The sequence below is a fragment of the Perissodus microlepis genome, chromosome 5, assembly GCF_051167445.1.
Source record: "Perissodus microlepis isolate ML-2025 ecotype Zambia chromosome 5, ASM5116744v1, whole genome shotgun sequence".
Taxonomy (NCBI): Eukaryota; Metazoa; Chordata; class Actinopteri; order Cichliformes; family Cichlidae; genus Perissodus; species Perissodus microlepis.
Genome location: NC_140465.1, coordinates 11,144,900 through 11,172,474, shown reverse-complemented (window position 1 = coordinate 11,172,474; position 27,575 = coordinate 11,144,900). Strand labels below are relative to the sequence as shown.

The 27,575-nt window shown below is 41.2% G+C and overlaps 2 protein-coding genes and 1 long non-coding RNA gene across 3 annotated transcripts; all 3 read left to right on the top strand.

Moving 5' to 3' along the window:
* The first annotated feature begins 200 nt into the window (after positions 1-200).
* On the top strand, positions 201-4,120 carry LOC146386640 (uncharacterized). The gene is made up of 3 exons (XR_014800242.1): positions 201-611; positions 1,886-3,870; positions 3,962-4,120. It is a non-coding gene; the product is annotated as an uncharacterized LOC146386640 (long non-coding RNA).
* A 4,161-nt stretch (positions 4,121-8,281) lies between these two features.
* On the top strand, positions 8,282-15,246 carry LOC146386639 (interferon-induced GTP-binding protein Mx-like). The gene is made up of 12 exons (XM_084927792.1): positions 8,282-8,558; positions 9,570-9,707; positions 9,824-9,978; positions 10,289-10,427; positions 12,634-12,832; positions 12,925-13,003; positions 13,096-13,218; positions 13,302-13,443; positions 13,602-13,760; positions 13,868-13,944; positions 14,028-14,231; positions 14,611-15,246. The coding sequence occupies exons 1-12, from the start codon at positions 8,312-8,314 to the stop codon at positions 14,854-14,856; spliced, it is 1,908 nt and encodes a 635-aa protein (XP_084783918.1). The 5' UTR covers positions 8,282-8,311; the 3' UTR covers positions 14,857-15,246.
* A 2,646-nt stretch (positions 15,247-17,892) lies between these two features.
* On the top strand, positions 17,893-23,909 carry LOC146386638 (interferon-induced GTP-binding protein Mx-like). The gene is made up of 12 exons (XM_084927794.1): positions 17,893-18,163; positions 19,096-19,233; positions 19,350-19,504; positions 19,815-19,953; positions 21,029-21,227; positions 21,320-21,398; positions 21,491-21,613; positions 21,697-21,838; positions 21,997-22,155; positions 22,263-22,339; positions 22,423-22,626; positions 23,292-23,909. Exons 1-12 carry the CDS (start codon positions 17,977-17,979, stop codon positions 23,535-23,537), a joined length of 1,848 nt encoding a protein of 615 aa, XP_084783920.1. The 5' UTR covers positions 17,893-17,976; the 3' UTR covers positions 23,538-23,909.
* The last annotated feature ends 3,666 nt before the right edge of the window (positions 23,910-27,575 follow it).

Here is a 27,575-nt window from a genome sequence, read left to right as displayed (position 1 = left end):
TGAGCTATATGCTAATGTTAGTCACCAGATGTTTGCTTGAGTGATTTGTTGCTTTCTAATATCTGTGTTTATTTCCTGGTATACCTATGTGGTTAGTATACATGCTACATAAAGGCTGACAAAGGCAGTAAGTACAAATGATCATGAATTAACTGTAAATTACATCGCGGTGAGCTCCATTTATATAGTTGTAACCATGGCCTGCAGAGGGTATATAAATGCTGCACAATGTTCCATTCGTCCCTTTACACTTGCTATTGGATTTGTTTTGACTTGCTCCAACCTCAGCCTGTGGAAAGCTAAGTTTTGGAAAATATTTTTCTGAAAGCGGATTTTTACTTGCAAGCCACAACAAGTGGAGGAACGCCTTGGTGTCCCCCCGGATAAGCTGGAGGAGGTGGCTGGGGAGAGGGAGGTCTGGGCCTCTTTGCTTAGGCTGCTGCCCCCGCGACCCGGCCTCGGATAAAGCGGATGAAGATGGATGGATGGATGGCCACAACAAGTACTTCATCTTTGGATTGTTTGTACTTGTTTTTCATCTCAACAGCAAAGCCTGAAAATGGCTCGTCGTGGACCCCGACTCCTTGACAGTCCCCTGGACTTCGCTGCAGGTACTTTTAAAATTTCTTCAGTTATTTTAAGAGTCACTAAATGACTGTAATAATTTAATAAGTTCCAGTGTGAATGTCACGTTTTAATGTTATCAAAATATGTGTATTCCAAGATTTTTCCCCGTAAATTGTTTGTATGCTTTAAATTTTCTGGGAGAGGTGTATAAATTATTAATGACTGGTGTATGAATTTGAAAAAAAAGTTGTTATTTTGATTTGAAGGCTTCAAATTTGACACTTTTTTAATGAAATGGTTAAAAATAGCTTAATGGACAAAAATTTGTAAAATGCCCCAAAATCAGTCTCTTTGGTAACAGCATCTTCAGGATGTCATGACGTCAGAGCACACAGGTGTAAACACACCAGATCCCGGTCTTCTCCTAACATCCTGTTCTTCTCTGGATCAAAGGCTTTATTGAAATAAACTATAACTTTTTCCCTGCTACAAAACGTGATGATAAAAAATAATAAAAATAAAAGAATATAAAAAAGAATATGAAAACAGTAATCATAGTATAGTAGTAATAATGGTATTAAGACCTATCTTATGTTATGGTAATACTTTATAATATATCTTATTATATAGCAGACAGATATATTGTATTACACAGGGATAGCATGTGGTAAAAAGATTTCATGTATCTGTCCTTATGGCAGATACAGTCCTTGTGCACATTCCTAATAATGCAGATTTTGTGTTAAGAGTTTTTATTTGTTTGTTTTTTGCTTGACCATGGTTTTGAGACATACCTGCACAGCTTTGTGTGTTTGCAATTTTTACTTCTGCCAAGGAGGTTATGTTTTTAGTAACTTTTGCTTGCCTGTTATTTTTTTGTAAACATCATAGCTGAAAAAAATTGAATTAATCCTGATCAAACTTTGTAGGGGTGTAGAGTGGGGTTATGTAAATTTAGCTTACACCCACTTCAAGGTTAACTTTATTATTGGTCAAAAATGAACAAAAATCTTTATAATTTAGAAGCTATGATTCTTAAAAGTGTGGAGTCCGTGGTCAATGTATAAAAGTACTGTGTAAAGATTTAAAATATCACATTACATCTAACCTCTGACCTCTCCTTCAAGGTCAAATAAAGTCAAACTTGTGTCATTCAGTCTGACATAAATGTAGCCTAAAATGCTTTTCTCTCATCATCTGCTGAAACTAACAGATGTAGCTCTGTTCCTTTAGCACTTGGTGTTTATTACATTCCTAATGTTATTTTAAACTTGTTTCCTCACATGTCGTCTTGACTACGTGGTTGAACGTCCCGCAGAAGAAGGCCTTCCTGAAGTCATCAAGATCCTGGATGACAGTCTCCCGAGCACCATCTCTTCTGATGAAGAACAGGACACTGATATCCAGCGTGTCAGTGAAGGTGAGTATGGTGAGTATATCCTTCTCTCATCCTCCCCCTCTTCTGATGAAGAACAGGACACTGATACCCAGCGTGTCAGTAAAGGTGAGTATGGTGAGTATATCCTTCTCTCATCCTCCCCCTCTTCTGATGAAGAACAGGACACTGATACCCAGCGTGTCAGTAAAGGTGAGTATGGTGAGTATATCCTTCTCTCATCCTCCCCCTCTTCTCACGAAGCTTCTCCTTCAACCTCAGTTCTCACCTCCTCAGCAAAGAGAAGCAGAGAAGACATCTGCACTGAAGAGGTAAGTACGAAGAGGTGCAAGGTAAGTGATGGCATGTTCTGTGGCCCTTCAACATCATCAGGTTCTTTTGGTGTCAGACGCTTCTGGGAAAGGCCTTTTAACCTTTCACTTGATGACAGTGACTCTGACTAGGTAATGTTAGAACTTGTTTTTAAACTTTAAATGTTTAAGTTGGCCTTTGCGTCTTGCAGTGTTTGTAAGACACTTTCTTGCTTTGAGGACAGTGCATCCCTTATTTGTTTTCTCATGTCACTTGTCTGTTTTCTACTGAATCCTCCACATGCCAAAACAAACATTAGCAAACCACATTTTGACCATCTCGGGTTAGGCGTCAGCCATCCACATTCCAGAGGTCCTGTAAAACATTTCCTGTAAAAAGAATCACCCTGTTTCAAAAGAAGAAAATGCAAATGTTAACGCTGCGCAGGTGTGTACACACTTTCTCACAGTTATCTCTGTGAGCAACACAACACAAACCCCTGAACAACCACCCTGGTAGGTTCACGAACACTGAAAGTAGTATTTAACAGTTGAATTGTCATGCAACCTCAGATGTCGCTGTCATCTATCTGCTCCTGTAAAAAGAAACACACCTAAATTCATCCACCCTTTTTCCTATCTAGGTGGAGGTTAACCTTGAGTCGTGGTCAAGTCCTGTCAGCTTTTCCCAGTCAGTCAGTTTGTTTTATTTCCAGTCATTCATTCATTCATTCATTCATTGCTGATAGTGGAAACCATCGCCGCATTTAGATTTCCGCCCTCAGCAAAATGAGCTAATTTCAAAAAGAAAAACAAGAACTTTAGATCGGATTACCTCGCTGAATCCTTTTTAGGCAGGGACCCTTATTTTCTAATTGTCCCAATAAGTGGCTTTCTCCAGAGCCCATTTTAATGTGGAGAAACTCACTTGCAACAATTTTCTCGCCGACGTGTAATGCTTGTAATTTCCGATGTGCAGATCTGCTTAAAGAAAAGACTCTCAAACAAAACTCAGTGCACTGTTCAAAATATAAAACAAAAATCAACAGTAAAACTTTAAAAGAACCCCTACTAAAAGCTTAGTAAAAGAATGCAACTTAGTCTTTCTGAAAGACACACACTGTACTGTGTGTTTTAATAAAATAATTTGTGTTGACCCACTATGGACTTCCAGTCGTATGTCTCTTCCTCAAAAATTCGAACCACGACAACAGCTTCTTGTAAATATCCTTTACTTTTTAATTAACTTTGTAATGTTTAAGTTAAGCCTTTGTGTCTTGTGATGTTTGTAACACAGCTAACTAAGAATATCTGACTTTTAAAGAATATTAACTAACACATGTGAAATGTATTGTTTTTTTCTTAATATGTGACATTGCCTGTGTGACTGTAAGGTAGTGTTTTAGGTGTTGTTACTTCTATTTTTGTTAATATCACAGGTAACTGTTTAAATGACTTACATATTTTTTCTCAAGCTCTAGCTCACCATGCAGGACAAAGGTAAGTCCGTACTTAATGTCAACACAAATGAGTAGAAAAGGTTCAAAAATGATGTCGTGAACTGACTGTAGTCTCTTGTTTTTACATAAGGTATAGCCTGTGGCTAAGGGATCAGAGGTAAGGTAAAAACACATAACAGAAGAAAAGTAAATTGAACAAATCAGTGATCTGTGAATTCATCCTTTTGTCTTTGTCTTTTTGTCTTCAGGTGCTTTACACTCGTCCTCTCCCAGCATTCCAGACGGCGCTAACACAGAGAGATGCTCCACCCGGAAGACAGCCTTACCCCAACCCGATGAGAAGGATGGATGACCAAATGACAAACTGGAGAGTGGTGCTGTGTTCCAGCTATGTAAGTTATCACCTCACATTGGCTACAAACTGTCTTGAAGGCTAAATCCTTCTAAAAGCTGGTATAAATCATCATCCTACAGTACTGTAGGTCTAAGTTTATTTATAGTTATTGTGTGTATATGTTGAGTTTAAAATAGCATTTTAACAACATGCTGCAGCTGCCAACAATGGAAATGCTGTTTTGTGTTAAAATTACAAAACAGCACAGAGCTGCACAGAGGTCCAAAGATCCACTCTCAGCACTTCATACTTGACTGGCCACAGCACCACCCCTCTTCACCCAGGGTGAGGAGGGTCCTGACCCCACCTGCACAGAGGTAGTTGTGAACATGCACTTCTGTATCGGTGGGTTTAGGAGCCTCCTCACACACACACGGATGAAGACTGTCACTGGAAGATGTCTCCATTGCATCAGCAGGACAGGACGTAAGCATTTGTATAATATTACAGTTTGTGATGTTTTATACATGTTTTTATTGCTTCATTTCAAACTAGGAGATATAAAATAAACCAGTTTTCATAATAGTTTCTGTCTCTTTAGTTGTTTTCTTAATAAGTTATTTGGAACATCATTGCAACCTGTCAGCTTTTTATTGAGGATTTAGAAAGCTGCTGGTGGCCCGAGTGTGTACAGTAGGGTGTTGTTTTTGTCACATGGTGAAAGTGACCTCAGGGGGAGCAAAAAGAACAACTGCACAATTTGGGGATTCACAGACTTTGGTAATTGTTAAAAAAAATGAAGAAAAATTGTTCTGTGTGAACAAGAAGCTCAAATATAAACCTTACTGACACAAATGATCTGCTATCTGTAAGCAGGAAAATGTTTTCATGAGCCTGGGTGAAGCTAATTTGTATGAGTTTAACCTCCTGGTCAAAAACTTTTAGAAGATTAATACGTTCACCCGCTGATTCTTACTTGGCCTGAATGTTTGAATGTTTGCAGTTTCAGGTCCTACTGATCAGTTTTAAGTACTGTAGAAAGTGAGCAGCAATTTAATTGAGTCCTGGGATGAAATGGGACAAAAGGGTAATGTGACAGACACATTAGTTCCCTTCCCTCGTTTAACAACGTGTAAGCAGACTGCTTTAACCTGCAATTTACTGCATGTTGTTAGGCTGCATAGTACAACCACAGTCTGCTAACCACCCGTGGTGAGCGAAGGTTTTGAGGTCTTGCTCGAGCTACTGATGAAGTTTTATTAATGCTTCCCAACCACATTTCATCTCGATGGTCCAAGGCTTACATCTTTAAGCTCACAAATATACTTCTGTAATTAATCAGTAACCAATTTATTACTTCAAGCTACAGTGTGAGGGGCATTGATGAACATAAATTAGATTTAACTGGATTATGTGTTTAGGTCAAGAGACACAGACCTTCATCTTCAAGAGGCTCTTCTTAAATATCTGATCACGATGTTTGTGTTTGTCTGCAGCATCACTGCAGCAGAGAGGGTATAACACAAGGCCACAGTCATGTGGTATTCTGTCCTGCTATTAAGTGAATAAAATACTGAAAAAACATCTAGACACTAAATACAGTCACTGGCCACTTCATTAGTTACACCTTGCCAGTACTGTTTTGGACCTTCTTTCACCTTCAGAACTGCCTTAATTCTTTGTGGCGCAGATTCAACAAAGACCTGGAAACATTCCTCACAGATTTAGTTTCATATTGACATGACAGCATCACACAGTTGCTTCAGATTTGTCGGCTGTGCATCCATGTTGCAAATCTACTGATCCACCACATGCCAAAGATAATCTGCTGGATTGACATCTGTTATAAGATGAGTATACTGAGGTCATAAAACGATGGGCATGGTCAGCAGCACAGCTCAGGGAGGTTGTACCTCTGGAGAGGCCCCTTCCTACACCTGAAGTTTTTACCAGTGAAAAGAACGGAGGTTTCCTCACAGTGTTTCCTAGTGTTTCATCAACAAAGGAGAATTTATTCCTTAGACTGTGCAAAATTTCTTTCATGGTTATCCTGCTGCAAGGGTGAGCTCTGAGATGGGCCCAAGCCATGCTTGCTCCTCAGCAGTCTTTATTTAACCTGATATGTCAAACCCAATTATTGTGGAAGACTGCTCCGACTCTGGAGAAGGCGTTATGCTTTCTGTTTTTTTTAAATGAGCAGTAATGATACTTGTAATAAATGTAGCCTTTATGCAGCTCTGGAGGCCTGGATTGCTGAATTGGACACTTGAAATCCCACCCTTGAAAAGCTGGTCAGGCCCCTGTAGCCGGAGCAGCGGAAGGTGGCGTAGGCCCTGCTAACTGTCTCCCAGCAGGTTATCCTGCGCAGACGGGAAAACATGATGGCTGGGTGACGGTGAGGAGGGAGCATAGTCTTAAACAGAAGCCCTGGTACACCACCACCGTGTTCATGTGTCTAACTGTTTCCTCCACTCGGCGACACACCCGCCAGGGATCAAACTCTAGTAATTGCTGATTCTGTTCTGAGACACATGAAGACAGCAGCAACCATAGTCAATTGTCTTCCAGGGGCCAGAGCAGGCAACACTGAGGGAAATAGAACATGCTGGCTGAGGGTAAACCTGAATTCAGTAAAAGTATAATTCACATCAGCAATAATGACACCCGGTTACATCAATCAGATGTCACTAAAATCAATATTGAATCAGTGTGTAACTTTGCCAAAACAATGTCAGACTCTGTAGTCCCCTCTCCAATCAGACCAGGAGTGTCATGTTTAGCCGCATGTTCTCCTTAAATTGCTGGCTGTGCGACTGGTGTCCAAGAAACGATGTGGGCTTTGTAGATAATTGGGAAACTTTCTGGAGGAAACTTGGTCTTGTTGGGAGACAATCCCACTTTGGATGAAGCAGCTCTTATTTCGCGGTGATGTTAAATTGGGATGAAACGTCATCGTAGCAGCTTTGACTGGCAGCTGCGGTCACGGAGAAACTTGCGTATCTCTGTTCGGGAATAGCAGATAGAGCGTAGGCTCTGAGAGGAGGGCCAGCGTTTACGTAGCCAGCGTTTAGTACATATTAAAGTGCAAATGGAAAAAAGGTTTTTGAAATGCAGTTTATTAAATTGGAATTCAAAAATGAATTTACAAATGCAGAATTTATTCTACAATTCATTATTTAAGCACAGAATTCTTTATTTCGATGCGCGTGGCTCATATGGTCCTCCATACTATGGACCCCAAAGCGCTTTACACTACATTCAGTCATCCACCCATTAACACACATTCACACGCTGGTGATGCCGGGTCCTCTGACCACGACCAGTACGCAACCGGTGTCTTGCTCAAGGACACAACGACCGAGACTGTCGGAGCCGGGGTTCGAACCGGCAACCTTTCAATTACAAGACGAACTGCTAACGCTTAAGATTAGATTAACCTTTATTAGTCCCACACGTGGGAAATTTGTTGTGCCACAGCAGAAAGTGGACAGTGCAAATTTCAAGTATGGAGAAGGATACAAACAGCTCATAATCTAAAGCATATTCCACATTATCTGTCAAACATGATGGAAGCAATGTTATACCATACTGCCTGCAGTGGAATCAGGGCACTGGTTCCCCTCACATGATGTGACTGCTGATAGGAGCAGCGGGATGAATTCAGAAATGTGCAGCGAGTACTGTAATCTCTGCTCAAACTCAGAGATTTGGCTGATGTTGGTTGATTGGAAAGCATTTAAACAGTGTTACTACATAAGGACCCAAAGTGTACTGCAAAAACAACCCAAAATATCCCAAGGCAAAGAAATGGGATATTCTTAAATGTTCAAACCAATCACATGATCTGAGGCCAACAGAGCTCGCTCTTCAGTTACTAAAAACAAAACTGAAAGCAGAGACACACACACAAGCCCAAAAATCCAGCAGAGCATTTAGACTTCAGTCAGTCACTGACTGCCAAGGATTTTCATCAACGTTTTAAACACAATGATTTCATTTAAAATCATATCAGGGTGTCCAGGTACTTTTGAGCCTCTGAAATTGGGGGACAGTGCATGAAAATGGCTGTCATTCCTGAACGGTTAATGCACTTTGTGAAAGTCCTGGAATTAAAGGAAGAAGTGTGACAGCTTAATAAGGGACATTCCATCTGTTGCTGCTTCCTGTATTTTTGAATGAAACAGACACCACGGGGTACAGAAAGTGAAACAAAACACATCACTTTTTCTTTCTCTTCGAACCCACGGTCTGCTTTTCACGAAGCATGTTATCACTTTGTCCATTTTTAATTTTTATTTTTGTCGTAAGACAAGCTGAGACCAGCATGAGCACTCTGAACCTGCAGTATGATGAGAAGGTCCGTCCCCTCATCGACCTCATTGACTCTCTCCGCTCTCTCGGTGTAGAGAAGGACCTGGTGCTGCCTGCTATCGCCGTGATTGGAGACCAAAGCTCGGGGAAGAGCTCTGTGTTGGAGGCGCTGTCCGGGGTGGCACTGCCGAGAGGCAGCGGTGAGCTCAGAAACTTTCCGTACATTAGAAGTGTGAAAGTGAAGCATATAACGGAACTGTATCAAGACTGGCAGAGAGGTGGGGGTGGTGCAGGGCATGTATCAGGCAGCAAAACACATTCTTTGGCAACTAGCCTGTTCCTTAAAATCTATATTTAATGACTTGATTAATTTAATGACACGCTATTTTACTTTATTTCATTAAAATAACTAGAACAGGGTTTGAACTTTGAGTTGACAATTTCATGACTTTGTTTTGTTATTTTGATTTTTTTTAATGTACATAATGGTACATTTAAACTAAAATTACAAATGTGACAGATTTTCAGCTGAAGTGTTGCTGGTGCGTGTGTGTGTGCGTGTGTGTATGAGTTGTAGAGGAAGGAGGTTGGTCTGGGTTTGGGGCCTATTTCTTATAAATTGAAGTTTCAAACAAGTCAAAGGAGGGAAGGAAATGGAGAGCCCAGAAAAACTCGTTAATGCTGAACAAAGTGCAGCTCTGTTTCAAGCTAACCTTGCTCAGTTTCACGAAACTCCTCTGCTTCAGACTAATGGAAAAGGTTTAGCCTAGGAGCTTTCTGCCAGAAACTTTAAGCTTTCTTTTCAGTTACATATATGATTTTAGTTTTAGGAATCTAAACTACCTGGTTAGGTTAGGAGCTGCTTGCTGTTAAAGCAGCTCCTCCCTTCTGTCCATGACCTGCCCTCTGTTGTTAAAAACGGTTTATTTTAAAGGGTGAAGCATGGCTGGAAAACAGAATGCTCACAGGAAGCTGATTAGTCCAAATCACTCTGGCTGAAAGCATTTCGGCAAGATGGATTCTCCCCTGATCTTGTACAAATCAAACTGTCTATCAGCAGAGTTACTCAAACATAGCATTAGACTTACGTATTTGAATCACCAAAATTACGGGAGGCTAAATGTCATAATAGAAAACATCGGAAATCGTTCATTAATTTGTCCAAAAAGGAGAGAGAGAAATTGTCTGACACTCAGTGTTTTAAAACACAGGTATTGTGACAAGATGTCCACTGGAACTGAAGATGATGAGAAAGAAGAAAGGAGAGGCGTGGTATGGAAAGATAAGCTACCGCGACTTTGAAGAAAAGATAAAAGAGCCTGCACTCGTCGAGAAAATGATTCGAGAAGGTGAGTCTACATAATTCTTTCATGTCACTACTAAAAACCACGTAAAACATGGAAGCGCAAAGTAGGCAAGTTAAATGTGTTGCTTGGGCATACATGACATCATATTCTCTCTTTAGCTCAACTTAAATTGATCGGGAATGAGGTGGGGATCAGCAGTGAGCTCATCAGTCTGGAGATTGCCTCCCCGGATGTTCCAGACCTTACTCTCATCGACCTGCCTGGCATTGCCCGGGTGGCTGTAGATGGGCAGTCGGCAGACATTGGTGATAAGGTATGATACCTTAGTCTCACTCACAATTTTAAGGCCATTTCTTTGGTAGAAATTTCATCCAATGAAACACAAACCCAGAGTTTGATAGGCATTGACATGTTACTAATGGTGTGAAAAAGGGACAACACTGACACACCAGTGTGACTGCTGGTTTTTGGTATTATATGTATTTATTGTTATGAGTTTGCTACTTTATCTGGACATTCCTGCTTACATCAGTTAGTTGGTTGTATTGTTCATAACTGCATTTATGCAATTTATGAAATAATATTTTTAATCTTTATACTTTATTTTGAATGGATACTTTCAGATTAAAACTATGATCCAGACTGTCATCAGTAAACAAGAAACTATCAACCTGGTGGTTGTTCCATGCAACGTGGACATTGCAACTACAGAGGCTTTGAATATGGCTAAGCTGGTGGATCCTGATGGAGAGAGGACTTTGGGTAAGCAAGTGTCTCTCTTAAGTCATTTAGTTTCTTTACTGTGGATTCTGTTTCTGCTGCCAAATGATTAACATCATATGGATGCAGTGAACCACAAACGCAACACATCAGCCTGGAAGTTGGAGAAGGGCCACAGATTGCTCTTCCACACAGGCAATCACCCCATGCACATTTCCAAAGTTGTGGCCAAATCGCTTTCGCACAAGTTGTAGTGGTCATGGCAAAGCCCTGTTGGTAATTCAATAGAAAATTTGGGCAGAAAAGAAAAAGCAGGTATAAAAACTGAGCCTACAAATTTGACTCAGGTACACTAATATTCAAGAGGAACAAGTTAAAAACAGGACAGCAACTTATTGAGAGATACTTTCAGAAGGAAATACATGTTTTTCCTATTGGTCATTCCATCTTTAGTCAATACAGGGCTTCTGTTTGACCATCTCTGATTTGCATGAAGATTTTGTGGTCCAAATCTTGAATCTACATTACCGGTCAAAAGTTTTAGGACACCCCACTTTTTCCAATTGATAATTATGAAAAATATTTATTAAAAATTATGCAGTTTAATGTCTCATTGCACCCTGAAATGAAAACTTAGTCCAAATATGCAATTGGAGAAGAAATCATGGCATAAATTTATAGACAATCATTTATTCTAAACCGTTGACTCATCAAAGTAGCCACCTTTGGCAGATATAACATCCATGACTTTCTTTCTACAATAGAAATCAAATAATCTTTAGAAAGCTCTTCCCATATCTGTTGCAGAAGCTCCCATAAATGTGTGGCACTTGTAGGTTGCGTTTCCTTGACTCTTCTGTCCAGTTCATCCCAAACCAGCTCGATGGGGTTTAAGTCTGGAGACTGTGCTGGCCACTCCATGTTTTGAAGCTTACCATGTTTGGGTTTTTTTCCTGAGGTAGTTATGGCATAGTTTGGACTTATGTTTTGGGTCATGATCTTGCTGTAGGATGAACCCCTGACCAACTGGACACATACAAAAGGGTATTGCATGGTACTGAAGAATGCTAAGGTAGCTGTTTTAGTTCAGGGTGCCTCTCAGGCATCAAAACAGCCCCAGACCGTCACACTTCCTCCTCCATGTTTGGCAGTTGATGCCACACACTGTGGAACCATCCTTTCATCTACTCGACGGTGTACAAGGATCCTGCGTGATGAGCAACAGATTTCAAATTTTGATTCATCAGTCTATAATACCATCTTCCTGTCTACAGTAGTCCAATGGTGGTGTTTCATGGCCCAGGCAAGCCTCTTTGTCTTATTCTGATGTCTTAGCAAAGTTACGCAAGCTATTAGCTCTCAGAAACCTGTCCTCAAATTCAGTTGGCTTTGGGTCTGCCAGACCTCTTCCTATAAGAGTTTGCCCCAGTTTCAGAGTGCCTTTTGATGGTGAAAAAAGGCATCTTGACATGCTCCAACACTGCTTTTATGCAGACAGAGGGGGTTGTAAGTAATCCAGAAAAGGTGGAACACCTGTAGGAATTAGTAGCTTTCAAGGCTTGAAATTTGTTAACCCATTTTGTGTTCCCTGAAAAAGACCTTTTTGTATAATTCTGAAATGTACTTTTTTTCCTTTTTGGCTAACCTTACTCTTTTTTAATTTTTTTTTTTACCTCTGGCCTTTCTAACCATTCATAGGACCTGAACTACTTGAATTGCAAAAAATAACTGGGAAAATGGGGGTGTTCTAAAACTTTTGACCAATTTGTTAAAAACCTGTTGGATCCACTTACTTTAATCCCTGCAAAATGATATCTGAGGCAGTGTTTTAACATGTACATCTGAATTACTATTAAAGATAAAAGCATAAATGAATGGAGTGACAGCTATATATAAACAATTTAAAGGTAACATGTCAACTGACAGTAAAATGAAAGAAGGAATGCACTGTTAAATAAACACTGCATTCCTGATGGATTTTAACTGACTGAGTACAAGCAATCACTGCCAGACAAACATGTCCAGTAATGTGAAACGCTGCATTTATATGTCTCCAAAACATTTCTGACATCCACTGGATTTCTTTTGCAAACATCTGTGATCATGTTAAAGATCCCTTTCCTGCTGAGCAAACAATGTTGGCAACATTTGATGACTGGCACCAAGCTCTGACTGGAGCTTGCAGTGATCAATACAAATTATTGTCTTCCCATAAGGTGGGAAATCCAACACTATCTCTCTCTGTCAGGTGTCTTGACTAAACCTGACCTGGTGGACAAAGGCACAGAAGGGAACGTGGTTAAAATTGTCCATAATGAAGTCATCCCGCTGAAGAAAGGCTACACAGTGGTCAAATGCAGGGGTCAGAAGGAGATCACAGCAAAGGTTTCACTTTCTGAAGCACTAAAAAATGAGGAAGCCTTCTTCAAAGAGCATGCCCATTTCCAGTAAGTTTGCTCTTTTTGGAAATTATGCAAACAAGTGTTTGTGGTGTGTTAGGCTGTGTTGCTTATACTCTAACCTTTTGCTTGTGCTGTAGGACTCTCTTTGAGGAGCGTCAGGCCACTGTTCCTAACCTGGCAGAAAAACTCACTCTTGAACTGGTGCATCATATTCAGGTGAATACCTATTATTGTTTTACCTTTGTAGGTCACTGGGGAGAGCTTTAACCCACTCCAGCTTTGATGTGATTTGTCCCTGTGATTTGTAGAAATCTCTGCCACGGCTTGATGAGCAGACACAGAAGAAACTGGAACAGACTCAGGAAAACCTAAAAAAATTAAGGACTGGACCCCCATCTGATGCAACTCAGAGACAAAAGTTTCTCAGTGATGTGAGTAGAAGTGTAAGCAAAATGAATACGAGCTTCTGGAAAACACACGTCCTGTTCATTTAATTGAACCTGTTCTATCTTAGCTTGTGTTAGCATTCGCACAGGATGCTATCAGTCTGACCAAAGGTGAAGAATTAAAATGTGGATACAACTCCAGCATCTTTTTCACACTCAGAAATAAGTTTGAAGCATGGGAGAAAATCATAAAAGACTCTGGATCATCATGTAAGTGAATTAACCACTTTTTCATTCATCAGTTTTTAAGATTCCCTCTGTTGCTTACAAGCTACTACATAAAGTAACTCTAACATTTAAAGTAAAAAAATTTACTGTCATTAAAAAAACATATTTTACATCTTCACTTAACTTTCATTGCACTGCAGTCAAAGAGCACATTCTGAAAGAAGAGTCTCAGTTTGAGCGCACGTACCGTGGAAGAGAACTGCCATTGTTTGTGAGCTACAGTACTTTTGAGTCCATAATCCAGAAGCAGATCAAACAGCTGGAGGAGCCTGCTATCCAGAAACTCAAGGAAGTGTCAGGCATGTTTTTGTTTTTGTTTTTTTTTCCATAATACTTGAATCTTACTTTGCAGGTAATCTTTCATTTGGTACATTTGACTAACTTATTATCGTTTTATTGCTTTTAGAGGTTGTGAGGAAAGAGCTGTTTGAACTGGCACAAAACAGCTTTGTGGGCTTTCCGAACCTCATCAATACAGCGAAGGTATCGTCTTCTTTATAATGTATTGCTGTGCACATATTACTAAACGCTCATGAATATTTATTGACATTTTTTGTGTGATTTAGATGAACGTTGAAACCATCAGGAATGAAAGGGAAGAGGAAGCAAAGTCCATTCTGGGGATGCAGTTTAAGATGGAGATGCTTATTTACACTCAGGACAGCAAATACATCACAGAGATACAAGATGGAATTGCCAAAAAAGGCCGTCTGTACTTTGGTGGGATGACCTCAAAGGAGATGATGAGACATTTTGAAGCATATTACAATGTAAATGTCACTCAATTGCTTTTTTAATGCTTTTGTTTAAAGCATGTGATTCATTGTATCCACATGTATCCCATTGAAATAGTTGACTTTAGTATTCTTTAACATATTAAGAAAAGCAAACACTGAAACCTCTGAGAAAAAAATAATACCTAAAACTTACATCTTTTATATTTAATCACACTTTTAGATCCATAAAATAAGATCTATTATTTTATGGTGTGATTAAATAGAGTGATCTGAAATATTTTTTGATAATTACATGTAATTTGCAATAAAACCTTAAGGAATTTTTTAATAAGCAAACTAGAAAATGTCTCAAATTCAGTCCTAAACCAGTGAGCTCTTTAGTACATCTTATTTTTGTCTTCTCTGCTTACAGATTGCTGGTCAGCGTCTTGCTGACCAGATCCCCCTGGTGATCCGGTATCAGATGCTGCAGGAGTTTGCCAGCGAGCTGCAGAGTAAGATGCTGGACGCATTTACGGACAAGGAAAGAAAAGAGTACCTGCTTCAAGAGGATAGTGGCACAAAAAATAAAAGAGAAGATCTTAAGATGCGCCTTGAGCGTCTCTCAAGAGCTCACATTCTGCTGTCTGACTTTCAAAACTTTCAACCAGATTCCTAACCTGGCAGCACAAAGCACAAGGTTGGACCTCACTGCAATCTCTCCAAGTATTACTAGAATTGAAAGGGTTGGGTTTTGCACCTATAGTCATTTATAAGAAACACTGAAGAAATAGGAATATTTCTATACAGGTATCATAAAAAACAGATACAGTTGCACAAAGAAGTCTTAAGTGCTAGAAGAAGAAAAACAGAAAAACAACACACATCCAGAGTTTTCAGATTTCTGCTCAACTGAATCAGATTCTGTGTTTTGGACAGGAATATTTTTGCATTATTATGTGCTCTGTATCTTCATGTGTTTTATCATCTGTTATAGGTTTCCTATTCATCTTCAGTTGTATTAAATACATAAATTAATAAAATGCAGTGACACAATAAAACTGATGTTTCTGACAGTATTCATTTTTGCTGAGGCTCCACATAACTGCACTGAACCACAGCTGTGTACATACAGATGTCACATTGCTTCTGGACAAAAATCAGGCCATGCAGTCAAAGGAACTCTGTAAACTTCAATAATGTGGTCATGTTCCTAGAATCGATAAACATGAACTAAAAAAAAGTTTGAATTAGCCGTCATCTTTCAAGATAGAGTGTCACATTCCCTCTTGACATCTGATTTTCCTCTAACCTTGACCCATTCCCTTTGTGGCTGGTTGAACCCTTACATAGTGAAACTTAGCCGAAATGTATTACAAACGCTTGTGTGCAGTGATTTATGCGCAACTTTTGAGGACTCTGACCACACTCTAAACTATTTTACAAACGCAAATTTCAAATTTGAATACATAGTGATCCCTCACGCTTTTACAATAGCCCATAAAGGTTAGTATTTAAACTACATAAGCTGCTGCGTTTCTAACACTATTTATTGAAAATTTCTCTCCGTAAATGTTGTAAAGTCAAATAAAACTGGCAAATTAAAGTAAATCTCTACACCACACCAGCCTCTTTTATCCAGTATAGCCTCATAAAATCAGACAGCTGTGACATTAACCAAAAACACCAAGATGTACCAGAATAACAGGAAGAGTATATGTAACCGGTGTGTTCCTGCATTATGTCTGACAATGAAAGGTAAAAAGAAAGACTTCCAAGTAAATAACTTGCCCACACCAGCTCCTCTCCCACGTGAGAAGTGTAGAAAAGGGGAGAGGCCAAAGGGGTACCTCAAATTTATAGGGTTGAACCAAAGAAGAAGAAAGGGATGAGGAAGGGCTCTAACTTATAATCAACATAACTACAGGCTTAGAGGTCCTAAAAGTCAGGTATACCAGGGACAGCTTGGGGTTTCGAACACATTTTGTGTAATTATAACAATATGTCATTTATGACCTGATTACATTCACCCCTCAAGAATTACATAAAATCCTGAAGAGCACACACACAAGTACAAAAAATATATGTATAAATACACCCACATTAACAAATAACACATGTGATAATAATAATAATACATGTGATGTCAAACAAATTCACATCACATGTAAAATGAATTAGATCAGCAACATAACTACCTCCAAAGATTATAAATGATCTGAGACCTGCTCAGCATCTAGAAAGATCCCAGGACACACTATAGACAAAATGAGGTGCAGTTTACACCACACAAAACAGACCATAATATCTATGGGCATCACCATAAAGCAATCAGACCTCACAGAGGTGCTGACAACTCTGTGATGTGATTTTCCTTTTCCAAAAACAATACCGATTGGCAACATACAGTAATAAACAAATTCACACATCAATAACCGCTGCTCGAACAGTTTCAAGCCCAAGAAGTGTTTCAGGTGGAGCCATTGATTCAATCAAGCGACAAACTGGTTTAATGATTCTACCAAAACGTGTGGTAAGTCCCTGATCCATGTCCACTTTTCAGGTTCAAGAGAACGAAAACTGTGGGACAGGAAAGCAGCAAGGGAGTCTGGGGAGGCCCCATCACCAGCCAACCCACCAAGGTCAGAAGCACCCATCGTAGGAGGGGTTTGCTGAATGCTATCTATGCCTGGGTCCGCAGCGGACTGCTGATGGTCATCACACTCACCAATGCGGGAGATGGAATCCACAGTACAGGCGGCGGTAGCTCCTGCCATTACCAGTGGTGAGGCATACTTGCTGGTGGATGGTGCCTTTCATCTCCATGTCTGACAGCACCTCTCTCAACTTATGATAGCGAGCCATGGCACTCTGCGATACAGAAAGGATGGTCGTCAGTGAGGTGCATACGATGGAGATATTACCATATAACAAAAAAGCCTCACACACAGTTGTGCAAAACTTGACAAAACAATGAAATCTGGGTGGAAAGAGATTAAAGTAGCCTAATGAAAACATCATGGAAAAGAAAAGAAAACATAGATGTCTCCTCTTAATTAAAACAGGCTGTAAAAGACATCAGTTGCTCAACAAAACTCTGGCTCAAAACTACCATTAAGCCAATATCACTGGAAAGAAAATGTGTGCATCTCAGTACTATAATCTCTGCTGAAATTCAGAGATTTGGCTGATGTCAGTTGATTGGAAAGCATTTAACAGTACAACTCCATAAGGACCCAAAGTGTACTGCAGAAACAACCCAAAATATCCCAAGGCAAAGAAATGGGATATTCTTAAATGTTCAAACCAATCACATGATCTGAGGCCAACAGAGCTCGCTCTTCAGTTACTAAAAACAAAACTGAAAGCAGAGACACACACACAAGCCCGAAAATCCAGCAGAGCATTTAGACTTCAGTCAGTCACTGACTGCCAAGGATTTTCATCAACGTTTTAAACGCAGTGATTTCATTTAAAATCATATCAGGGTGTCAAAGGTACTTTTGAGCCTCTGAAATTGGGGACAGTGCATGAAAATGGCTGTCGTTTCTGAACGGTTAATGCACTTTGTGAAAGTCCTGGAATTAAAGGAAGAAGTGTGACAGCTTAATAAGGGACATTCCATCTGTTGCTGCTTCCTGTATTTTTGAATGAAAAAGACACCACGAGGTGCAGAAAGTGAAACAAAACACATCACTTTTTCTTTGTCTTCCAACCCACGGTCTGCTTTTCACGGAACACGTTATCACTTTGTCCATTTTTAATTGTTATTTTTGTCGAAAGACAAGCCGAGACCATCATGAGCACTCTGAACCTGCAGTATGATGAGAAGGTCCGTCCCCTCATCGACCTCATTGACTCTCTCCGCTCTCTCGGTGTAGAGAAGGACCTGGCGCTGCCTGCTATCGCTGTGATTGGAGACCAAAGCTCGGGGAAGAGCTCTGTGTTGGAGGCGCTGTCCGGGGTGGCACTGCCGAGAGGCAGCGGTGAGTTGTCTTATTTCCAGCTCAGAAACTTTCCCTACATTAGAAGTGTCAAAGTGAAGCATACAACGGAACTGTATGAGGAATCAAGGCTGGCAGAGATGGGTGGGTGGTGCAGGGCACGGATGAGGCAGCAAAACACATTCTTTGGCGACTAGCCTGTTCCTTAAAATCTATATTTAATGATTTATTAATTTAATGACAGCTTACTCATTTTATTTCAGTAAAATAAGTAAAACACGGTTTGACCTTTGACGTGACCATTCCATGACTTTGTTTTATTTTTTGAATTTTTTGAATGTACTCAATGGGAATTTTAAACTAAAATTACAAATTTGACACATTTTCAGCTGAAGTGTTGCTGGTCATCCATAGAAACAAACATTGGATCAAAAGATCGATCGTGTCTGCGTTATAAAATGTGGCACACAGAGGAAAAACTGACAGACTGTCACATCCTGGGTTGGAGCCAATTCTGTTTCTTCTTTCAACTAATGGATTTTTTGGGGAGTTCTTTTTCTTTGTGTGTGTGTGTGTGTGTGTGTGTGTGTGTGTGTGTGTGTGTGTGTGTGTGTGTGTGTGTGTGTGTGTGTGCGCGCGCGCGCGCGCGCGCAAGTTCAGTTGTAGAGGAGGGGGGTTGGTCTGGGTTTGGGGACTATTTCCTATAAAACAAAGTTTTGAACAAGTCAAAGGAGGGAAGGAACTGGAGAGCACAGAAAAAAACTGAAATAGATGGATTCTCCCCTGATCTTGTGAGAATCAAAATGTCTGTCAAAGCAGAGTTACTCAAAAATAGCATTAGACTCCAACTAGAAAAAAAACCCTTGTTTCAATCTCTTACAATTCAGTTAAAATCTGAAATCGTTCATTAATTTGTCCAAAACAATGAGCAACGGTCAGAGAAATTGTCTGACCCTCAGTGTTTTAAAACACAGGTATTGTGACAAGATGTCCACTGGAACTGAAGATGACAAAAACAAAGGAAGGAGAGGCATGGCATGGAAAGATAAGCTACTGCGACTTTGAAGAAAAGATAAAAGAGCCTGCACTCGTCGAGAAAATGATTCGAGAAGGTGAGTCTACATAATTCTTTCATGTCACTACTAAAAACCACGTAAAACGTGGAAGCACAAAGTAGGCAAGTTAAATGTGTTGCTTGGGCATACGTGACATCATATTCTCTCTTTAGCTCAACTTAAATTGATCGGGAATGAGGTGGGGATCAGCAGTGAGCTCATCAGTCTGGAGATTGCCTCCCCGGATGTTCCAGACCTTACTCTCATCGACCTGCCTGGCATTGCCCGGGTGGCTGTAGATGGGCAGTCGGCAGACATTGGTGATAAGGTATGATACCTTAGTCTCCCTCACAATTTTAAGGCCATTTCTTTGGTAGAAATTTCATCCAATGAAACACAAACCCAGAGTTTGATAGGCATTGGCATGTTACTAATAGTGTTAAAAAGGGACAACATTGACACACCAGTGTGACTGCTGGTTTCTGGTATTATATGTATTTATTGTTATGAGTTTGCTACTTTATCTGGACATTCCTGCTTACATCAGTTAGTTGGTTGTATTGTTCATAACTGCATTTATGCAATTTATGAAATAATATTTTTAATCTTTATACTTTATTTTGAATGGATACTTTCAGATTAAAACTATGATCCAGACTGTCATCAGTAAACAAGAAACTATCAACCTGGTGGTTGTTCCATGCAACGTGGACATTGCAACTACAGAGGCTTTGAATATGGCTAAGCTGGTGGATCCTGATGGAGAGAGGACTTTGGGTAAGCAAGTGTCTCTCTTAAATCATTTAGTTTCTTTACTTTGGATTCTGTTTCTGCTGCCAAATGATTAACATCATATGGATGCAGTGAACCACAAACGCAACACATCAGCCTGGAAGTTGGAGAAGGGCCACAGATTGCTCTTCCACACAGGCAATCACCCCATGCACATTTCCAAAGTTGTGGCCAAATCACTTTAGTACAAGTTGTAGTGGTCATGGCAAAGCCCTGTTGGTAATTCAATAGAAAATTTGGGCAGAAAAGAAAAAACTGGTATAAAAAACTGAGCCTACAAATTTGACTCAGCAGTTTGCCCCAGTTTCTGAGTGCCTTTTCATGGTGAGGGAAACTGTAATCACTGACACCTTGACGTTCTTTGAAATTTCTCCGTACGAAAGACCTACATTTAAGTGTTATGATGGTCTGTCTCTCTTAAATATTAATTGCCTTTTTCAAGCCATTTTTGTAGAGGGGGTTGTAAGTAATCCAGAAAAGTGGGAACAACTGTTCTGGAATGTACATTATTTTTCAGTTTTGGATAACTTTACTTTCTTTTTTTTAACATGTCCTTTCTAAACTTTGTATAGTATTTCAAACTATTTATTGGACTTGAACAACTTGAATTTTCTTCTGCACACTGATATCTGTGGCAATGTTTGAATATGAACATCTCAAAAACTTTTAAAGATAAAAGCATAAATGAATGGAGTGACAGCTTTATTAAACAATTTGAAGGTAACTGACATTAAAATAAAAGAAACAAAACCTTAAATAAACACTGCATTCTTGGTGGATTTTAACTGGCTGAGTACAAGCAATCACTGGACAAACATATCCAGTAATGTGAAACGCTGCATTTAAATGTACTTTGTCAAAATGTCTGTACATTTCTGACATCCACTGGATTTCTTCTGCAAACATCTGTGATCATGTTAAAGATCCCTTTCCTGCTGAGCAAACAATGTTGGCAACATTTGATGACTGGCACCAAGCTCTGACTGGAGCTTGCAGTGATCAATACAAATTATCAGTCTTCTCATAAGGTGGGAAATCCAACACCATCTCTCTCTGTCAGGTGTCTTGACTAAACCTGACCTGGTGGACAAAGGCACAGAAGAGAACGTGGTTAAAATTGTCCATAATGAAGTCATCCCGCTGAAGAAGGGCTACATGGTGGTCAAATGCAGGGGTCAGAAGGAGATCACAGAGAAGGTTTCACTTTCTGAAGCACTAAAAAATGAGGAAGCCTTCTTCAAAGAGCATGCCCATTTCCAGTAAGTTTGCTCTTTTTGGAAATTATGCAAACAAGTGTTTGTGGTGTGTTAGGCTGTGTTGCTTATACTCTAACCTTTTGCTTGTGCTGTAGGACTCTCTTTGAGGAGCGTCAGGCCACTGTTCCTAACCTGGCAGAAAAACTCACTCTTGAACTGGTGCATCATATTCAGGTGAATACCTATTACTGTTTTACCTTTGTAGGTCACTGGGGAGAGCTTTAACCCACTCCAGCTTTGATGTGATTTGTCCCTGTGATTTGTAGAAATCTCTGCCACGGCTTGATGAGCAGATACAGAAGAAACTGGAACAGACTCAGGAAAACCTAAAAAAATTAAGGACTGGACCCCCATCTGATGCAACTCAGAGACAAAAGTTTCTCAGTGATGTGAGTAAAAGTGTAAGCAAAATGAATGAGAGCTTCTGGAAAACACACGTCCTGTTCATTTAATTGAACCTGTTCTATCTTAGCTTGTGTTAGCATTCACACAGGATGCTATCAGTCTGACCAAAGGTGAAGAATTAAAATGTGGATACAACTCCAGCATCTTTTTCACACTCAGAAATGAGTTTGAAGCATGGGAGAAAATCATAAATGACTCTGGATCATCATGTAAGTGAATTAACCACTTTTTCATTCATCAGTTTTTAAGATTCCCTCTGTTGCTTACAAGCTACTACATAAAGTAACTCTAACATTTAAAGTCAAAAAATTTACTGTCATTAAAAAAACATATTTTACATCTTCACTTAACTTTCATTGCACTGCAGTCAAAGAGCACATTCTGAAAGAAGAGTCTCAGTTTGAGCGCACGTACCGTGGAAGAGAACTGCCATTGTTTGTGAGCTACAGTACTTTTGAGTCCATAATCCAGAAGCAGATCAAACAGCTGGAGGAGCCTGCTATCCAGAAACTCAAGGAAGTGTCAGGCATGTTTTTGGTTTTGGTTTTTTTTCCATAATACTTGAATCTTACTTTGCAGGTAATCTTTCATTTGGTACATTTGACTAACTTATTATCGTTTTATTGCTTTTAGAGGTTGTGAGGAAAGAGCTGTTTGAACTGGCACAAAACAGCTTTGTGGGCTTTCCGAACCTCATCAATACAGCGAAGGTATCGTCTTCTTTATAATGTATTGCTGTGCACATATTACTAAACGCTAATGAATATTTATTGACATTTTTTGTGTGATTTAGATGAACATTGAAACCATCAGGAATGAAAGGGAAGAGGAAGCAAAGTCCATTCTGGGGATGCAGTTTAAGATGGAGATACTTGTTTACACTCAGGACAGCAAATACATCACAGAGATACGAAATGGAATTTCCAAAAAAGGCCCTCTGTACTTTGGTGGGATGACCTCAAAGGAGACGATGAGACATTTTGAAGCATATTACAATGTAAATGTCACTCAATTGCTTTTTTAATGCTTTTGTTTGAAGCATGTGATTCATTGTATCCACATGTATCCCATTGAAATAGTTGACTTTAGTTTTTTTTTAACATATTAAGAAAAGCAAACACTGAAACCTCTTTGAGAAAAAAATAATACCTAAAACTTACATATTTTATAATAATAATGGATTGGATTTATATAGTGCTTTTCAAGGCACCCAAAGCGCTTTACAATGCCACTATTCAGTCACACACTGGTGGAGGCAGCTAGAGTTGTAGCCACAGCTGCCCTGGGGCAGACTGACAGAAGCGAGGCTGCCATATCGCGCCATTGGCCCCAACACCAGTAGGGTAAAGTGTCTTGCCCAAGGACACAACAACCAGGACAGAGAGTACGGGGATCAAACCGGCGACCTTCCGGTTACAGATGCGCTTCCCAACCCCCTGAGCCACGGTCGCCCATGAATCACACTTTTAGATCCATAAAATAAGATCTATTATTTTATGGTGTGATTAAATAGAGTGATCTGAAATATTTTTTGATAATTACATGTAATTTGCAATAAAACCTTAAGGAATTATTTAATAAGCAAACTAGAAAATGTCTCAAATTCAGTCCTAAACCAGTGAGCTCTTTAGTACATCTTATTTTTGTCTTCTCTGCTTACAGATTGCTGGTCAGCGTCTTGCTGACCAGATCCCCCTGGTGATCCGGTATCAGATGCTGCAGGAGTTTGCCAGCGAGCTGCAGAGTAAGATGCTGGACGCATTTACGGACAAGGAAAGAAAAGAGTACCTGCTTCAAGAGGATAGTGGCACAAAAAATAAAAGAGAAGATCTTAAGATGCGCCTTGAGCGTCTCTCAAGAGCTCACATTCTGCTGTCTGACTTTCAAAACTTTCAACCAGATTCCTAACCTGGCAGCACAAAGCACAAGGTTGGACCTCACTGCAATCTCTCCAAGTATTACTAGAATTGAAAGGGTTGGGTTTTGCACCTATAGTCATTTATAAGAAACACTGAAGAAATAGGAATATTTCTATACAGGTATCATAAAAAACAGATACAGTTGCACAAAGAAGTCTTAAGTGCTAGAAGAAGAAAAACAGAAAAACAACACACATCCAGAGTTTTCAGATTTCTGCTCAACTGAATCAGATTCTGTGTTTTGGACAGGAATATTTTTGCATTATTATGTGCTCTGTATCTTCATGTGTTTTATCATCTGTTATAGGTTTCCTATTCATCTTCAGTTGTATTAAATACATAAATTAATAAAATGCAGTGAAACAATAAAACTGATTTTTCTGACAGTATTCATTTTTGCTGAGGCTCCACATAACTGCACTGAACCACAGCTGTGTACATACAGATGTCACATTGCTTCTGGACAAAAATCAGGCCATGCAGTCAAAGGAACTCTGTAAACTTCAATAATGTGGTCATGTTCCTAGAATCGATAAACCAACCCGTTCTCACTCCCGACGCGTAAAATAATGACGATTTGTCACGTCCCTTAACTTCTCATGCTGACGCTAAAGGTACCCTTCCACGTTTTTATGCGACGCTGTGGGTTGTCAATTCATTCCAATACGAACCTGCTCGCGGCGATCAGAGACGCTTCGAGCAGAGGCTCCAGCCATCCATTTACTCCAATAATAACCCCGTCACGGCGAAACATGACACTGTGAAGCACAATCTAACTGGAGAACCGGGGACCCTCTCCGCGAACGGGTTTTTCTCCCTAATTTAATGCTTTCTTTTAATGACATCGTTAACATTTCTCAACAAAAACACATGAAAGTATCACTGATAATTCAACAATAAAATCGCTTCATGTTGTGGCCATCACACAGTGTTTTCCAAAGTGATTCACGAGCTGAAAGTGCTCAGATTTAACGTACATAATCCTTTGTTAGGTTTATTATTTTCATTTCACACGTAAAACACATTTATAGATTCATCCACCACTCCTGTTAGTTTTGGATGCGCTCGGCTCCAACCAATCAGACCAATTTACGCAGACGCACTAATCCCGTAACTGCACACTACCCATAATCCTCAACCGCCGCTGCTATGGAAATGAAGATAACAACAGCTTGGTGCTACCCGTTATTCCTTTATTTACTCTAAAATAATAACCAGCGATAATACGAAAATAAACTGGCCCAGTGTTTAATTATGTAATTAAAAAAGCGACACGTCAACAGATCTTAAGCAAGGCGATTGGATGGTTTTTACTGCAATGCATCTTGGGAGTCGTAGTAAATGTATCTTTCAACTCACGGTCCTGCAGCGAATTTTTCGACTCGACACGAGGCAGATCCTAGCTAAGTAAGTTGTGATCAACTGTGGGTAATTTGCATGTTCACTGAAATATTAATTACAGTGATATTAAACTGATATTAAACTTGAAATGTTTTCACAGAGCAGTCTGTGTACCAAGAGAACTACTTCTGCAAAAGTTTATTTAATTTTTTTTTGGTGATGTATTCTCATGTGTAAGACACTTGCTTGGCCACCCAGCTAATGTTAGTACTGCTCTATTTTAGCAATGTATCTTTTCTGTAATCAATTCAGTTTTTTTAACCCTATTCACGTAATTAACTCAATATTAACGACTTTAATCTCGTAATTGATTTTTTTTCTAAATATGGTGTAATACTGCCTCGTAATATAAGTTATTTCTTTGGTCATAAATTATTTTTGTAATCATTTCACCAAAACAGACCTGAAATAATCCCTACATGTTCCATTTTCATTTGCAGAAATGACAAAGCCAAAAACCAAACCATGCCCTTCCTGTCAGGCTCCAAACACCTGCAACAGGAAGACATGCAGTGGATGCCTGGGCAGCCTGAACGTAAAGGAGGGATTGAAAAAAAACAAGAACAGTTTAAAAACAGTAACTGGGCTGCCTCTGTTAAAAACAACAGAAATGCGAGCAGGGTGGTTAATTCAGCCCAGTTGTCAGTAAGTTTAAAAGTTCTAATCTAATAAGTGGTTGGTGTGCTAGACAATTCTTTATTAATCACAGTTGTCAATGTTTTCTTGTATATCATGAAGTAAGAAACTAACAAGACGTGTATATACTGTGGCGAGCTCAGACAAGGAGGAGACGGAGGTATCGTTTGGTCTTGCTTCCCGTGAGCTAGCCAGAGAGCACAGCCGTTTATTCACATTTGCAGAAGAACACTGCCGCTAGCTAACTGCTCGGCGCGGCAACAACAACAACACAGGGCGCCCTCTGACCCCGGAAGGACACACCGTCGCAGCGAGAGGGCGTCACCTGTCACTATGGCAACATAAACAAAACATAACTGTACAAACAGAACCCCGAACAGCCCTGACCCACTACATAGCCCCCACCTAAGGGGTCAGTCGTCCCTGACAACCGCATTACCCCACACAAAGTCCTGCAAATGTCCAGGTGCCTTCTTTTGGCGCACCGGCCGGTCACGACCGGCGGGGGAAAAGTCACTTGGGTCAGAACATGGGGTGCCACCATCATCCCCTGCTCCAGCGTCTGCTGGAGCGAGCGGTCGGTACGGTGAGAGCCTGTCCCGGTGCAACACCACCATGCGGCCCGGCATGCGGATACGGTACACCACGTCTGTTAGCCGCTCCACGACCTCTGCCGGCCCTTGCCAGTGACTGCAGAGTTTGGGGGACACTCCTCTCTTGCGAACCGGGCAGTACACCCAAACCTTGTCGCCAGGCATGAAAACCCCCCCCCTCGGCACTTGGTGTCGTAGGCTCTTTTCTGTCGTACTCCGGCGCTGGCCTGGGCCTGGCGGGTGTAGACATGAACCACCTCTGGCCCACCATCAATCTCCGGCTCGGGGGGGGACCCGAACACCAGATCCACAGGCGTCCGGAGCTCCCGTCCAAACATCAGAGCGGCAGGTGTGCACTGGCTGGACTCCTGCACCGCAGTCCGATACGACCAAAGGACCAGGGGCAGATGTCGGTCCCAATCTCGCTGGTGGCGGCTGGTGAGAATGGCGAGCTGGGTGGCCAGCGTGCGGTTGAAGCGCTCAACCAAGCCATCGCTTTGTGGGTGGAGCGGTGTGGTTCTCGTCTTCTCCACACCCAGTCGCCGGCAGATCTCCCCGAAGACCTTCGATTCAAAGTTACGCCCCTGGTCACTGTGGAGCTCAGCTGGGACCCCAAAACGGGTGAACATCTCCTCCACCAGCTTCTCGGCCGTCGTCGTTGCGCTCTGGTCCGGCACCGCGTAGGCCTCTGGCCACTTCGTGAAATAGTCCATAGCCACCAACACATACCGGTTCCCTGACTCTGTGACGGGGAAAGGCCCTAGAACGTCCACTCCCACTCTTTCCATTGGGGCCCCCACCAGGTACTGCTGAAGGGGGGCAGTGGAGCGTTGAGTTGGGCCCTTCTGTGCTGTGCAGGTGTCACAGCAGTGCACATGGAGTTCCACATCCCGTCGACAGCCAGGCCAGTAGAACCGTCCCCTGAGGCGGCGGAGAGTTTTGGCGTTCCCATAGTGTCCTGCCCCCACCGAGCCATGGACCAGCTCAAGCACCTGCGACCGCAGCGACCGAGGCACCAACAACTGCAGGAGATCTCTGCCCTGACTGGGGGCCCGCCATCTCCGGTACAGGAGGCCGTCGTGGGTCTCCAGATTGTTGTGCTGGGAGTAGTAGGCCTTCACCTCGGGCTCCTGTCCCGACACCCCCGTCCAGGCGGGGCGTTGCGCCGCCTCCAGCCAGGCCCCCACCTGAACCAACGTCGCGTCGGCCTCCTGGTCCCGCTTCAGCTGCTGCGTTGTCAATGGGAGCCACCCCCCTCCGCCGGCTGTGGCCTGAGCAGTAGCCACCCCCAGCACCTCCTGGGCCCGCTCTTCCTGTCGCAGGCAGTAGCGGCACTCGACGGCTACGCAGGGCCATCTGGAGAGGGCATCAGCGTTGCCATGCTGTCGACCTGGCCG